Source organism: Silurus aristotelis, assembly GCF_946808225.1.
Source record: "Silurus aristotelis genome assembly, chromosome: 19".
In the NCBI taxonomy this organism is placed as follows: Eukaryota; Metazoa; Chordata; class Actinopteri; order Siluriformes; family Siluridae; genus Silurus; species Silurus aristotelis.
In genome coordinates, this window is record NC_139592.1 from 12,308,676 (window position 1) to 12,326,096 (window position 17,421).

At 36.5% G+C, this 17,421-nt stretch overlaps 1 protein-coding gene across 7 annotated transcripts in view; it reads left to right on the forward strand.

Moving 5' to 3' along the window:
• The window catches only part of sulf2b (sulfatase 2b), a 125,949-nt gene that overhangs the window by 72,251 nt on the left and 36,277 nt on the right, over window positions 1-17,421 (forward strand). For 4 of the 7 annotated variants that reach the window (XM_083570111.1, XM_083570115.1, XM_083570113.1 and 1 more), the window contains exons 1-3: window positions 5,894-6,429; window positions 11,509-11,752; window positions 16,042-16,281. In XM_083570111.1, coding sequence (XP_083426237.1) covers window positions 11,584-11,752; window positions 16,042-16,281 — 409 coding nt within the window. In that variant the 5' untranslated portion in view covers window positions 5,894-6,429; window positions 11,509-11,583. Of the gene's footprint in view, window positions 1-5,893; window positions 6,430-11,508; window positions 11,753-16,041; window positions 16,282-17,421 lie in introns of those variants that run through there. The other 3 variants (XM_083570110.1, XM_083570112.1, XM_083570114.1) reach the window with 1 other exon arrangement.

The window sequence follows — 17,421 nt, forward strand, 5'->3', positions numbered from 1 at the left end:
CATATAATGATCACAAAGCAATCAGCTCAGCTACTGGACCCTAATCTCAAGAGAATCTAGAGCAAGTGATGGTGATATTTTGGAGTTGTGGTCAAATTAAGTCATAAGGAAAAGAAAACATTTAACCCGCTTTTGAACCTCAACCTGCATAACTTTCACTACAAATTTGATTTGGTGAATACATTCAAGTGGTTTAAAGAAGTGAAAGATACACTGATTTATATGAAAATGTAATCATATAGTAAAAGGCGAAACCTACCTGAAACAGCAGGAATGTTCTCAAATGTTCAAACGCTCTTGGAAGAGCTTTATTTGTGTCTTCAAAGTTTCTTGAAGGTCTCTTTTACATTCTTTTACTGCCTACTGCTGTTTCAGCACAAATATATAGTATATACTTTGAGGAAATTAATTCTGTCAGCTAAGGGAGGAACATCATATCCGAGAGAAGGGAAAGAAATCTATACTTTATCAATCACTGCATGTGTGTGTGTGTGTGTGTGTGTGTGTGTGTGTGTGTGTGTGTGTGTGTGTGTGTGTGTGTGTGTGTGTGTGTGTGTGTGTGTGTGTCTGTGGCAGCCGCAGGGCTGTCTATAGTTTCATTATAAGCCTACATCTCAGTTTGGAGTTCCAGGGCCTGGTTCCTGAACCGAGAGCTCATTCATCACTCCTCCATTCAATCATAGTTGCCTTAATTCCTTCCCTGCTTTCTCTCTCTCTCTCTCTCTCTCTCTCTCTCTCTCTCTCTCTCTCTCTCTCTCTCTCTCTCTCTCTCTCTTTTACATCCTCATGCCTGCCTGCTGCCAGCTTCAGCTCCTGCAGTTATCCATCTCCTGTTAATGACCTGCAGGATAGAGAGATGTCTGCAGAATGATTCGCTACGCGCTGCCACCCTCCCTCCTTCCCTCTCTCTTATGCCACAACTTCATCCAACCCCTCCACCTCTCTCTGTCCATCAGACAAAATGAAGTAGCTCCCAAACTGAGCTCTGTCCCTCTCCCTGCTCCCATGCCCTAGTCAACCCCATATTCTCTTGTTATCTAAAGACAGATCACTACTTTCCTTTTTCTACTATAGTCCTTTTTCTTCCAGGAAATGGTTTGTAGCTAATCTGCTGCACTGCCCTGAACAACTCATCCAAAGTTATTTTTACAGTGCAAACTATTATATGGATTCAAAATAACCCTTTGAATCAACTTCAAAAAGTTATGTTTTTACCCTCAAAATCCAGGGCATTATCAGTACACCACTACAGGTATTGTTCAGGCTTTTTATGATTTAACCTTACAGCTTTTTGCAGCTTTCCCAGAAAATACACACTGTGAAAGTCTTAATATACAGGATGCAATATAGATCAAAACTAAATTTTACAAACTTGTGTTTGTAATCTTACTGCAGTTTCTTGGGACTGAATGTAAAAATATGTGTAAACAAAAAATGTCTTAAAGTGAACAAAAATGAAAGTCAAACTTAAAATCAGCAAAACCAGCGTATGTACAAAACTATTTCCTAACAGCTGCCTAAATCCTTCTTATGTTACAGTATGTTTTTCATACAGTATAATTTCATACTGTATGCTCAGATCTCACATTTCATATATTTTTTTAAAACTCTCTATATTGCTGGTTGGTTTTCACTATATAAAATTTCCCATTATATAAATATCCCAGTTCTACTGGGATTCATAACAAGCCTACTACCAAAAATCGTGCCGCACAGTGTCAAATAGTGAAAAATAGGCTTCTCTTATGAATTTATAACTTATGCTGTCTCAGGTTTTCCATTTTCACAATTGCCTTATGTATGCTCATTAGAGGTCTAGACTTGGATTCCATTAAAAGTGCTTTATGACAATATTTCTTTTGTAAAACTTATTATATGAAGAGAAGAGAAAAGAAGAGAAGAGAAGAGAAGAGAAGAGAAGAGAAGAAAAGAAAAGAAAAGAAAAGCAAAGAAAAGAAAGAAAAGAAAAGAAAAGAAAAGAAAAGAATAGAAAAGAAAAGAAAAGAAAAGAAAAGAAAAGAAAAGAAAAGAAAAGAAAAATAAAGAAAATAGAAGAGAAGAGAAGAGAAGAGAAGAGAAGAGAAGAGAAGAGAAGAGAAGAGAAGAGAAGAGAAGGAAAAGAATAGTGAAAAAAGAGAAGAAAAGATAACAGTTAAAAAGAAAAAAAGAAAAGCGATGTGGGGCTCAGTTTCTTATGTAATAGTGTAGTGCATAAAATAAATGACAAAATATTCTTCTGTTATAGTATAATAATACAGTAAAAAAGTGATGCAATATTCAATGTCCCAGATTCACTGGTTGTCCTGCCTTGGACCAATTTCACTAGGTACACCTCTCAAATCCTGCCATTTTTGGAGATGCTCTGATCCATTCATCTCGTCATTTCAATTTTTGCCCTTGTCAAAGTCACTGACCTTATAATTTACCCATTTTTCAAGCTTCCAGCATATAAACTTCAAGAACTGACTGTTCACATTCTACCTAATATATCCAACCCTGTAACATGTTGCAGTGTAATGAAATGATGAACAATCCTTATTTCACCTGTCAGTGGCTTTAATGTTATGGCTGATTGGTGTATATATAGGAAATATGTCACAGAATCCCAAAAGCTATAGTTATGTAACTCAAGCTAAAACTAGCTGTTGAATAATAAATCCACATGAAGGAAAGCCAGGCACTGAGTTTCAGCTTTTCACACTCTGAATCCTGTTCATATGTATGACCTGGGATTGTGATCTGTTCATATGTAACCATCATATTCACAAATGATATATGGGTGGACAATTCATGTCAAAATTACAGAAAAACTAGATATTTCTAGATTAAAAAATGCTTATGGTTTTTGGTCTATAATCAAAGGTTGCACTGTCTGTATACAGTACATTTCCTGGAGTCTCTTGTACATTGATTATACAGACATAGCCTGGAACCTTTAAGACTACTTGTACCCTTGCACCTTTTTTATCACTCTCAGTCACCTTCTTCACTGAAAGGACTTATCTGCTAATCAGAATACTCGAAAGCTCTGCCACACACACACACACACATACACACACACACACACACACACACACACACACACACACACACACACACACACACACACACACACACACACACACACAAACACACACATACAATCTGAGTGACAGATTCTAAAGTAGTGCGATAAGGAAAGCAGATGGACAAAGCTAATTAAAAAGATAGGCTGGTCAGTTTGACTTAGTTCCTTTTTGCCTTTTCCCCTCGTATTCTGTATTGTGTGGTCTGACTTTAATAATAAGATGTCCCATTTAGCTATATGAATTGCTATTATAATATTAAAATTCTCAATGTGGATTTCATGCGACCACTGAGATGTGGTTGCGTGAATATGCACAGAATTTGGGGTTTGGACAGTCAGCTGAAATAGGCATTGTGTTTCCAGGGGGTATGTGTGTGTCTGGAACATTTTCTGTCATGTCTTGAGGTTCAGTGTGCACGTGTGTGTGTGTGTGTGTGTGTGTGTGTGTGTGTGTGTGTGTGTGTGTGTGTGTGTGTGTGTGTGTGTGTGTGTGTGTATATGCGCACATGACAAAATTCTTCCTCGGTCACTATTTGTCTCTGTGATCAGACAGAGTTATGAGTCTGGGGTACTGGATGTCTCACTGATGTCCACAGACAGGAGAACTATTGTTCATTTACATCTGGAATCTTGTGAAGCATTTAATATTTCAGACTAATGTCTCCACATGTGTAAAATCACAATAGAGAAAGAGAGAAAAACAGACAACAATAAAAAAGGACAGAGTTCCAGACAATTTTTTTCTTCTTGTTAATGGGAGGATCAATATCTCAGATGCCTGGGACAAGTAAATGTCATGTCCAGGCTATTTGTGTATTATTCATAGTTGTCCTGTGAACAAGTAGGTTTAACAACCAGGTCAAATAAGTACTGGGTAATGACTTAAAAAGCAAATTGGTTAATTTGCATGCTTTACACGCATTTGCACGTTTTATACCTACCACCTGCTGAACTACACACATCAGCAGAGGCAAGTCACATTTGTTTGACTGGGGATAGATCCTTCCTAGACTGATATATTAACAAGAATATATGAGACACAATGACACAATATGATTTACCCGAGCAAAACTAAGTGCAACACAAAAATGTTGTAACTCTCCTGCTAGCAAAATACACAATCACCTCATGGTTCAACATATTATGAGAAAAAGACACAAACTCAGACTCGAATAATCTTTTACGTGTGATTCAAGGACAAAGACAAGACACCATATGACATAGCTGAAAGCTTTACAAGAGACTCACTGACTTTTTCTTCAGGCCACAAAAATCATGTGCTACATTATAGTCTAGAGAGGACAATGATCGTCAAATCATTTGTTTTATGCATGTAATTAGCTAACTAGCTATCTATATGTTTTTATCACTCTTAAACTATATCAGATAAATCTCCAGGCAATTAAAGCATGGAAATGGGTAGCAGATTGAATTATTGATTTGCATAGTGCCCTAGTTAATGATTTGCCTTAGTACTATTATTATTATTATTATTATTATTATTATTATTTTATCTTAAAATAATGTACGGTAGATATTATTAGCTTTATTAGAAATAGATCATTTTAGAATTTACATGAATATGAGGTGAGAAATGCCTGAGAAAGACACTGTAGTGACTTTAAATTTGTAATTATGTAAGCCAAAATAAATGAACATTTACATTTTATGTATTTTTTTGTGTGGTTGTCCATTAGTCATTGGGCTTTCAATGTTGGTTGGAATTTACAACTTAGGAGTGTAAAACCTTTAAAGACCTATCTATAAGCTTCTAAGTCTTTATAATATCCAGATATAAAAACTACATTGTGTAATTCTTTATAATAAAGATACTCTTTTAACGGATGTTATTGAACTATGCACTCAATCATTTTATTCACTTTATTCAATTCCATTTATTTCTGTTTGTATAGATTATTTAACAATGAACATTGTGACAAAGCAGCTTCTTCATACATTTATCAGTAAAAGATTTTTTTTTTTATGCAATCATTTATACTTAATTAGCTTCAGGCGACAGTGGCAAGTAAAAATCTCTTGGCGGTGACATGCGGAAGAAACCTTGAGTGGAACCAAAATCAAAAGGTAATCCATCTTTGTCATGCCTGAAAGTAAGATTTATTAATAATTACCTTCTATAACTGTATACTATATCCTCAGAAAGTGTAATTGTGAAATTATGAAATTGTTTATAGTTTAATGCTGCAGAAGGATATATATATATATATATATATATATATATATATATATATATATATATATATATATATATATATATATATATATATATATATATATAAAGAGAGAGTGACAGAAGCAGTGTTCTATAATGAAAAGCCATATTAGAAGATTTATTGTCTATCTATTGGTTAATACTCAAATTGTTGTTATAACAATACTAAGCATCCTAAATCTCTGACGGAGGTCTTCATTTTCTGTTTCTGAATTAGGCAGAATGATACAGAGAAAATATGATTTGTTGAAGACCTCAATAGCACCCCATTCATTATGCGCTAGATTTTTTTTTCCTGAGAATGATATGTAATTTATGGTTCCTGCCGAATCCCAGATTTACTTGAGCTTAGGCGAACGTGTCAGATGTGCTCTGTTTAATCCTGAGTGCAGCTATCATGTGCGTGTTTCATGTATTCACATGGTAATTAGAAGAAAAAAATATATATAAAAACGGCTTCCAGCGAAGATCAAATGCTGTTTGTTGATAAAGATGTAACTGGCATGGCGTTAATGTGTGTAGATGGAAGGGAATACGTGAGTGCTGCTCATGGAGGAAGGGCGCAGATGGGATGCTCTGTTAACACTTTATGAGAGACATCTGGGAGCAAAGGAGGGGAGAGGTGGCCGAGAGGCAGGGGGGTGCGATAAATTAAAAACAGCAGATCTCAAGGTTTGAACGCATCAGTTCTGCGAGATTAGATGGCTGGAAGGAATGGGAGAGAATTATAAAGCACAGGAAAAGAGCGTGAGAGAAAGAACACAGCTGTGAAAGACAAGAGCGAGAAAGGGAAGAGAAAAAGGATGGGTCTGAAAGGAGGAGGGAGAAGCAAGTGAGCAAGCAGGACAGTGAGTAGACTCGTGCAGAGAGAGAAAAAGAGAGAGCGAGAGAAAGAGAGAGAGGGGGAGGGAAGGAGAGAGAGTGGGATATAGTGAGAGCAAAGCAACCTGCAGAGACAGACCAAGAGAGCGAAGAGAGAGAGAGAGGAGACGAGCGCAGCTGCAGTATCGTGTTGTTGAGGATTAGGTGGGGATGCAGCTGTAGCCGGCGCACACACAGGATCTGGATCTAACTGCCTCCGTGCTGGACAAGACTCAGCAAGCAAAAACCTGGACATCAGAAGCATGAGGTACTTCCACACTGGAGAGAACGAGTACGAGAGGAGAGTAGAATGAGGAAAGGAGAGAGAAGCATGAAAGCGATAGCTTGTGGACTAGAGCTGCTGCATGAAAGAGTACGAGAAGGGAAGAGCCAACTGAGAAGTAAAAAGGGTTAGACAGTACAAGACAAGCGAGAAGTGAAAGAGAGATGAGAGGAAGTGTCCGATCAAAAGTTGGACTGATTTTAAAGCACATTAAGCCTTTACATTACAGTGTCTTCTCTTTTAGTGAGGATGTGGTTAATAGAGTTTGTTTGTCAAAGTTTTGTACTTTCCGAGGGAAAAAAGTATGTTTTGCAGCCTGGAACGCAGATGCTTGTCACAGGAGTTGTACTTCACATGCAGTGCACTCTCTATAAAATGTAATAAATTGGTGTGTTTTCAAATCAAGGTATCCTGGCATGAAATCTCTCAGAGTGCTGCCCCAGTGGAGAGCACAAAACATAGCCGAGGGTCAGGAAAAGCTGAAAACAGATGAAAGACAGAAATGTTTTATAGTTGTCAAGGCTCAAACAAATATACATTTCTTTGACAACTTTTTTGTAGCAATGTTTTATTTGATCTGATTCGAGAAAAATTACAAGAAGAAAATACATCCTGAGCACACATAATGAGAACGGCACATGATAATATTGAATATTTATAAATGCCGATCAGATACTGTCAGATGTTTCTCTTACCAATATAATTTAATCCAATTTGTATTATAATTGAACAAATATGCAGTCTCTAATGATTTAATGGCCTGCCATACACTACCTGTTACCTTATTATGTGTCTTAACTACTAAATCTGTACTGACTCACATCACTATCAGAAGTATAAACATTTATGGACTTGAAATTAGACCATTTACCACAGACACATGCACACAAACACACACACACACACACACACACACACACACACACACACACACACACACACACATATTTATTTATTTATTTATTTATTTATTTATTTATTTATTTACCTTCTAATAAATCCACACTATAAGCTATACGCTACACTATAAGTCCAACTTTAGAGTAGACATTTCCTCTTATGTCTCTTTCACTTCTCACTTGTACTGCTAAACTTTTTTTCACTTGTCTTTCCCTTCCTATATTTTTTTTATGCTGCAGATCTCATAAATTATTGTGTGTGTGCAGCTAAAACTATATTGAATTAATATTTAATGCTGCATATGCACAAGTCCCTTGTTCTTCATTTGTTATTCCTTCAGTGTGAATGTTCAAAATTTTGGTTGTGTACAACACGTTTAAGCAGCAGATCATCACTGGGAAGCAGTTAGTTTTTGCCCACAGTCAGCATTTTTTATTTTCATTAAGTGTACAAATATTATACAGTTCACAATAATTTGAGTTCAGTAATTATTTTGTAGGAGTAATCCTTTTTAAATGTGCTGTTCTGGGATGCTAATCTGTGGCCAACAAGTAAGGAGAAAATATTAGGTCGAATTCACTCAGAAACGCACACATATACACTTGCACACACACGCACACATATACACAAATGCAGGATGTGTTGTAACACAGTGAGCTGCTGGAAGGCTCTTAGAGTGTCTCGCTGGGTTTATCAGGTGACGTGTGTCTCCCCAGGGGGGTGGTAACATCGCTTCAAGTCTATTTTGCCATTTTGCTCTAGCTTTCTGCCTCGTCTATTCAGCAAACGCTCTCCACGGGGATCCTGTTGTCTCAGTCTACATGCTACACACATTTACAGACACACTGGTTTTACTGCTCTTTAATAGGTGTTAAAGGTCAGTTGTATGATTTAACAATAAGTAACTAATTTCATCTACTAAAAATAGTTATAGTATCCTGTATTTTCTTGTACTAAGGATTGGCTGGTGTTTTTTTTATTACTTATGTATATTTCTCACTTCTATAACCCGAAAGTTCTTACATTTAAACTTTTTTTTTTTTTTTATGTAAATAAGCTTAATAAACTTATTTCCAAAATTTCAAAGTCAAATGTATGCATGAAGGGATGTTCAATATAGTAAATAAATAGGAGTCCTAGTATGAATACGAGTCAAACTTAGAATTCATATCTGCAGTTAAAGTGAGATTATTCTGATCTATTTCTATAAACATTTCTTATAACTGAAATGAAGAGAATATACTATGAAGAAACAATGAATAGAAATCACCCTATTGCATTCCTTAACATTGTTTGGAATTTTTTTGATTCAATTTTACTAAAAATCGGAATGGCGCATTTGGGGCAAAACTAAAAATAAGGAGTAACTTAAGATCCAGCACACATTTGTTAGTCTTGAAGGTTGTGGATGAAGTGGAATCCTGTCAGACTAAATAATTAATGTTCAATACATTAGAACTTTGTGTAAAACAGCGCTGTCTTTTCTCTGGGCAATGCGTAGTGTCTGTCTGTCTGTGTCTCTCCAGATGATCAGATTTCAGTGTACTGTCTGTGCTTAAGGAGAACGAGAATAAGAGGCAGAGGAGTACACAAATACAGTCTTAAGATGCTTAATGACTATTTAGAGAATTAATGCGAGCAATTAAATATGCCCTTGGCTCTCACACAGTGCTATATAAAAAAAAGCAGAGTTCCTTAAATGCTGAAATAGAAGTTAATGATTTAATTACAGTCATGTTTGTCAAACCTCATTTCACTGAAATGGCTTTTTAATTGGATTTCAGGATTGCGTTATCTCATTGACTTGTGATTGCTCTTGCTGGGTAATGCATATTATTCTAATGATGGAGTCCTGTATCGATCGAAACAGTGAATACATTTCAGGAAGACATATCTTTGAAACCTGTGTGATGTTTTTATGTTGTGTATGTTACACATGTGCCTGGTTTGGTTTGAACTATTGGAAGTCCTGTGATTTTTGTGATTCTCAGATAAAATCTATACACTGCAAAAAGGGCAATTTCTTGATTAAAGTTACAATTGTCAAGTATTCCATATAAGGTTGGAGTAAAACAAATATAAGATTTAATAAAATATAAGAATAAATAGAATTTATTCTATTTCATAATAATTTTTTCTGGTAAGAATCATTTTTAAAATGTATTCTTAGCTAGAAAATATAGTCTAGAAATCAATTTAATTATCTTATATTTTGATTATAGATTATATTAATCTTATAAAACATACACTACTGTATATACAAAATAAATTTGATAAAAATCAGTTGTGGAGATTTGTGCTCATTTAGCTACAAGGTTCAAACCTCGGTGGATTTCTCTATTCGATAAATATGTGGGGAAAAATAGTAAAATGTTGCATTTAACATACCTGGACATTTGAGAAACCGTTGCCCATCATTTCCAAAGACAACATGGAAATGTTTAAAATGTAATTTCTACTTCTGCATGGATTGTACAAGAAGCCAGTTTAACAACTGCTGTGGTAAAACAACGAGTCTGCCTAAAAATGTTTAAAAGAGTAATTTCCTTACACAGTTAAAACTTTGATTAAACTGTTGGACAGCTACATGCCATAGCGAAATCAATTTAGTATCTATTAAGACATTGGCTGTCAAACTGTCCAAGAGACACCTGCTCCATCAGATCATCAAAAAAGACAACAGCATTTAAATATTCTGTACACATGATAAGTGGCATAAAGTGTGTGACAGTTTCCAAACGTTTAATAAAAACTAAATGACCTAATAAAAAATGGAAATAAAAAGAAAATAAAAATAGAAAAGAACCTTTTATTGTGAAATCTACACCAATAATTAAAATAAAACAATTAGAATAATTTTAAAGAGGAAAATGGCAAATAATTACAATGTTTTATAACCTAGTTGTGTAAGTGTGCGCTAAACTAATACTTAGTTTGAATCACCGAAACTCTGACTGGGTTTTTCCCAAAACTATGATTTGGTTTTAGTGGAGCCATTTCTTTGTTGGAGCTGTTCTTCAGGTTGTTATTATGCTAAATGGTAAAGGTTTTGTGCCAAAATCTAAATCTACTATGATTGTATCTATCCAACCTGACTAAAACCCCAGCAAGAAAAAAAGCTGAATATGCAAGCTAGCTACTGGAAGTTTGTTGTGTTATATTTCACACAAAATAATAATAATAAAAAAAGAATTTGGCTTGAGTTGTATAAGTTAAAAATATAAATCTGCAAATCCTTCCTTCATATATATTTTACACCACAATACACTTGTTATTTTAACAGGGATGTGTACACTGTATATTCAAAGTGTATACACTCATTCAAAGATGCTCTTCATTTTCTTTTTTTAATCATTATGAAAGACAATGGCTTTTAGATACTTGAATCATCTTGCAGAATTTGAGTAGACTAATAGAAACAATATTTCAGAGGCATTTCGCAGTAAACATACAGTGGAGTCTAAAAGTCTAAGAGCACTAGTGAAATATGCCTGTTTTGCATTCTTTTCTAATTTGATACAATTTTAATTGCAAACTATATTACTGACTACAAACTACAGTGAAAAAAAATCTAACATTTTTGCATGAGTTACTGACATAATGACAATAAAACAGGAAATGATATGCAACCCAAATGCAAGTCCAATTTTGTTATGACCCAATCGAAAGCTGTGGGTTTAAACAGACCAAGTGTGCTGGGACTTTATGTATAATGAGCAGAGTACACTCGAATCTATTGTAATATTACAATTATTAATAACAAACAAACTCGCAAACAAACTATACAAAAGAGGTTGTCTTTCTGGTACAAAAATTATAGGTAATAAACAAATGAAAATCAGTTTATGTTTGTTCGTGACTAATACAAAAACACAGCCAAAACATGCACACACAGCAAGCTCTACACCATATTCTGATATTCAGAACTATTTCCCTAAGAAATATTTACCCAAGAAGAAATATATAAAATTTGGTAATCAATACCAAAAATCTAAATTCAGAAGCAATCTGAGGGTCATAACTAATTGAGAAGCATTAAATACACTGTAAAGAAATGTACACATCCTATAAATGTTCCAGCATTCTAATTGAAAAAAGCAATTGATCCAGCCATGGGATATTCATCCCTAACCTTATCCATTATTGAACATTTTGTCTTCACAGGCACTTCGAGTTGTGGCAGCAGGTAGTCTGAGCAGGAGTCTAGACGTGCTACCCGGGGGATAGAGGTCAAAGGTGATGACCATGGCATCCAGCCAGTTGGTGGTGCTCCTGGCTGTGGTGGCAGTGGCTCATGCCTCAGTCTTACTCTCTGGCCAGAGACTGAAGCCACGATTCCAACGAGACCGGCGTAACATCCGTCCCAACATCATCCTCATTCTCACTGATGACCAGGACATTGAGCTGGGTGAGTCATTACCTTTCTGTTCATCTGTTCATGTGGCAAATCTATTTATAGCTTCTTATAATGAGGCAGAACTCTGTTTTAAGTAACAGTAAATAAATAAATAAAATATTGGTATTTACACATTTTATTTATTAATTAATTTAAAATTAATCCTAATTTAAAGGCTTACAACTGACACAAGCAATCTGAAAAGGTTATCTTACCAAGCGAGCTTTGTTGAATACCACCTCCATTATAAACAATATATAAACAATTTAAAGCTAATGCTGACTCAAGTTGGATGGTGAGCTATTAAACATCAATATACACATGGGCTTTGGCAAATATCATTTGTAGATCATTCTCACACTGTTTATTTTGAAGCATATAAAATTAAAGAGCAATTGAACCAGGGATGTTCTGATGCATCTGCTTTGCCTTAGACATTGCTGCTGCTGACAAAGAATATAGTGAACAAATGTAGAGTTTCGTCAGGAAAGAACGCAATTGGATGTTAATGTGTTTGTGAGATTCATAATTTAACATAGATAGAAGATATTTCATCATTTGCACATACTCTATAATGATAAATAACAATAAATGCAACAAGGTTTACATTAAGAATTTCATAAATACTATGGTTTCATTATGCTAAATACAGTTTCTGTGACAGTAAACCATGTATTAAAATGCTGTAAGAAAAATACATGAGCAGATGATATTGTATTACACAAAAAAAGAGCTCAAACACTATAACAAGCTTCAAAGTTTTATTTACAATAGCCAGTTTATCGGTACCCATCACTCCTGTGAAGTCTTTATCTCACAGCCAGAGGAAGTTTCTATGGAGGAGGCTGCTCTGTAGGAACCATGAGCACTCCATTGTTCTTCGGTCTTTGGTCAAAGACAAAGTCATTATTCCTATCCACATCTATTCAGAGTGTTTCATTTCCTCTGGAGATTTAAACAATGTTGTGCTCCCTGAGATTATATTAACAGTATGCAAAAGTATGAAATTCTATCTCACTTTATCTAGAGGTAACAGTTCTGTTAAGAATTTTCCTAATTGAACCCAGTTTCCTGCTAGGCTTGCATGCTCAAAATCTGATAAAACACACACCTCGCCAAGAATAATCGACTCTCGTTTATTAAAAATGATGAAGCATGAGTGGGGCTGTATTAAGGATTGAAATGTATAATATAGAGCACTGGAAAATATAATATAATATAAGTGCTTTAATAGACTTATTACCACAGTTTACTAACATAATCATATTAGTAATTGTATTGACTTAAAAAAATAATAATACTACTACTATACCACTACTAATTATTATTATTATTATTCTCCCATTAGGGGTCGCCACAGTGGCTTATTCGTCTCCATACCCCCCTGTCCTCTACATCTGCCCCTTTCAACCCAACTACCTGCATATCTTCTCTCACCACATCCAAAAACCTCCTATTTTGCCTTCCTCTTTTCCTTCTCCTTTCCTTCTAAATTATATATATATATATATATATATATATATATATATATATATATATATATATATATATATATATATATATATATATAAATGCAATTTTCTTTTATTATATTGTATTATATTGATTAAATTAAGTAATCGATTAAATTGGCACAACCCGATTTGGGTAATACAGATGTGTACACTTTGTGTGTGTGTGTGTGTGTGTGTGTGTGTGTGTGTGTGTGTGTGTGTGTGTGTGTGTGTGTGTGTGTGTGTGCGTGCGTGTGTGTGTGTGTGTGTGTGTGTGTGTGTGCGTTTTACATTATTCTACAGTTTTCTAAAGTTATGTTCTACTTAACTTAAACCGCAAAAGAATCTGCTGTGGTAAAGAGGTTGCCGATGGGAGGAAGTGGCAGTGATTTCACGCATGCACAAAACAAAATCTAAAATTTACAACGCCCTACAAAACGTTTTTCTGGTACAAAGAGTGAGTAGCCACAGTGCGCTAACTCTAGTTTCTTTTTTATACCCATGGAATTAATGTGTATGTTTTTAAGTTTAATAATAATAAACACTGCATTCGTAGTTTGAGACAGAAAGTAAACTTGCGGTCTGCCATTTAATATGTTTGTGAGGAAACTCAGATGTTCCGCACGTAATAAGTTTCGCATTCGGTATGTATGTGCCCCGAACCTAAAGCCCTGTGATGAAACAATTTAGTACAAATGCGATTACCGTTACACCCCTATTCCAAATTCATGGTTAGGGTCTATTGGCATAACTGCATTGTCCCAAGGAGTGAATGAATGTGTGAATGTGTGAATGTGTGTACTGTACATGGTGCCATGAGATTGGACTGGTGCATTGCTAGATGGTGACCCAGACCAAGATACAATTTTTACTGTGAATATAAACATATGAATAAAGAAAAAGTAAAAGTAGAAGATAAAGAAGATGAATTTAAGGGGATGATTTTAGAAGAGAGTGCTTTCAAAGATTATATATAGCTGTGAGGACTGTGTTTTTTGTGTGGTTGTGTATGTGTGTGTGGGTGGGTGGGTGCAAGAGAGAGTAGGTTTGCCTGTATAATCACAAATGTAGGGTACAGACACATTCTACTTTGTGACACAGAGATATCTTTGGATCTTCTGAATCTCTGACACACCGATGCAATTAGAGAGGAAAGTCCCTGCTGTGTTTAGAGCTGGACGACAAGAAGTAGAGTGTACTGTCACCACACACACACACACACACACACACACACACACACACACACACACACACACACCGACACTGCTTGTCTCTTGCAAGTGTGAATGTGTGAATGTACTTTTATAGGCTCATCTTTTCTCTTCTCAACTCTTCTCTTGTTTGTTGAGAGTGGGGGGTTTGGGTCTGAAATGTCAAGGTGAACTTCAGCTGAAAAGGATCCATATTGCTAAGCATTATAAGTGGATGTGTGTTTGTGAGCGTGTGTTGGCCTTTGAGTATGGATTTGCAGAGGTTTGAGAAAAGGCCAAGTGGAGCCAGGCTTTCTGTCTCTGTGTGCATCCATCTAGCCCATCTATTTTGTGTGTGTGTGCGTGCGACTCTGTGTGTGTTTGTGTGTGTTTGTTTGTGTGTGTGTGTGTGTGTGTGTGTGTGTGTGTGTGTGAGTGTGTGTGTGTGTGTGTGTGTGTGTGTGTGTGTGTGTGTGTGTGTGTGTGTGTGTGTGTGTGTGTGTGTGCGCATGTCTTTGGGGAAAGGGGCGGGGGGCCGACTGGGAGAAAGCGCCTGAGCCAGAACCAGAGACTCATATGGAGGTCTAATAACCACTTGCTGATTCACTTTGTAACTGAATTTCTTTTTCAGATCGTATCGAGCCGACATCTTGCCAATTCATATTCTCCATTTTATTCTGCACAGAGTCTGACACCTTCACATACTTATATACACGCGGGCACACCCACGCGTACACACACAGAGACACACAAACTCACACATCCGCCTCTATCATGTGAAAGAGCATTAAAGTTGTTCATGCATATGGTGTCACTTGACAGCATGTGATAGTAACTCATTCGAAGAGAAAAGACTGAAGACGCTCTCATGCAAACCAAATGAACCGATCAATGGATGTATTTATCTGACTGGTTTTCTTCAACAATCCCCTTTTGTTAATGAGTGGTCGGTGTGCGTGTAATGTAGAGAGAGCAAGATAAAGAAAAAGAGAGAGAGAGAGAGAGAGAGAGAGAGAGAGAGAGAGAGAGAGAGAGAGAGAGAGAGAGAGAGAGAGAGAGAAAGAGAAAGAAAAGGAAGTCTGTCTCATCCAGATTATTAGCTGAAAAGTTTGTGGCTTTTAGTAATGGTCTTAGGATGAGTGTCTAAGGTTCTGTGTGTGAGGACTATTATTTGTCATGCAGGCTAACGTCAGTAATAGTGTATTTTGATGGGTGCAATTTTTTCTCATTTTTCCAAACCCTGATGCCTGCAAGACGAATCACAGCTGTAATGAAAATGAAGATATTGATGCAACCCTATAAACATTTTCTATTAATGAAAATAGATAGAGCTGAACTGCAGAACTGTGCTTTCAAAAAAATTATATGATAGAATGAAATTAAATAAACTTTTGAGATTCATTGTACAGCTGAATTCAAATTATTACAGATTAAGATACCAATGTTTATGCCCTTATTATATATATCAACTCAATCTCTCTCTCTCTCTCTCTCTCTCTCTCTCTCTCTCTCTCTCTCTCTCTCTCTCTCTCTCTCTCTCTTTCTTTCTCTCTCTCTCTCTCTCTCTCTTTCCCTCTCTCTCTCTCTCTCTCTCTCTCTCTCTCTCTCTCTCTCTCAGGCTCCATGCAGGTGATGAATAAAACACGGCGGATCATGGAGCAGGGTGGCACACACTTTTCCAATGCTTTTGTGACAACGCCTATGTGCTGTCCATCGCGCTCGTCTCTTCTGACTGGCAAATACGCACACAACCACAACACCTACACAAACAACGAGAACTGTTCATCTCCCAGCTGGCAGGCCCAGCACGAGCCCCGCACTTTTGGAGTCTATCTCAACAACACGGGCTACAGGACAGGTGTGTCTGAAACACTCGCACACTCTCTCTCTCTCACACACACACACACACACACACACACACACACACACACACACACACACACACACACACACACAGAAACACACATGGTCCCCAAAAACTATATATATATTTACACACAGTAATCCCCCTCTTTACCGCGGTTCGAATCCAGCACCCCTGGTTTATTGCGGAATTGCATTTGTCACATAACTAATTTGTTTAGCTGATTTTCCCGGTCTCTCACGAAAAGCATGATAGACCAAAAAACTTTAGGTTTATGTTGAAATAATGACATTTATTAATATGAATATAATTAGCAATTATAAAATGAAGTAAAATGATAATACAGTACATTATGGGGGATTATTGTGTGTGTATATATATATGCATGCACACACACACACAAACACACACACACACACACACACACACACATGCTGCCTCAAATTCTTCTGCCGCTTCATGTAATCCCCGACAGACTAGATGACATTGAGGTCAGGGCTCTGTGGGGGTTAAAACTATTACTTCCAGGCTTCTTTTTCTTGAATACAATGAAAATAGATCTTAATGACATTGGCTGTATGTTTAGGGTCATTGTCCTGCTGCAGAATATATTTAGGGTCAATCAGACTCAGAATGGTGGACAAGAATCTGCCTGTATTTCTCAGCATTCAGCACAGCATTCATCCTAACCATATCTCCAACTTTATTTGCAGAAATGCAGCCCCAATCTTGAAAGGAAACGTCCACCATGCTTTACTGTTACCTGCAGACATTTATTATCGAATCGCTCTGCAGGCTTTCTGCAAACAACTGGCTTTTTTGCTACAGCCAAATATTTAAGAATTTAGGTGCGGAGGGGTGTGGCTTTTTTATTTTCAATACTTTCATGAAGACCACTTTTAGCCAGACTTCTCCAAACAGTTTATTGGAGTTCCTGGGTACCACTGGCAATTCTTTGCTGATGGCACTGTTGGACATTTTCCAATCTTGAAGGGAAGTAAGGATGATTTGTCTTTCATCCACTCCATTCAATTTCCCTTGGCCAACCACTGCATCTCTGGTTCTCAGCATTGCCCATTTCTTTAAACTTAAAACCTTCAGTCTGCTTTGCGTGGGAGACACTTTGCTGATGCA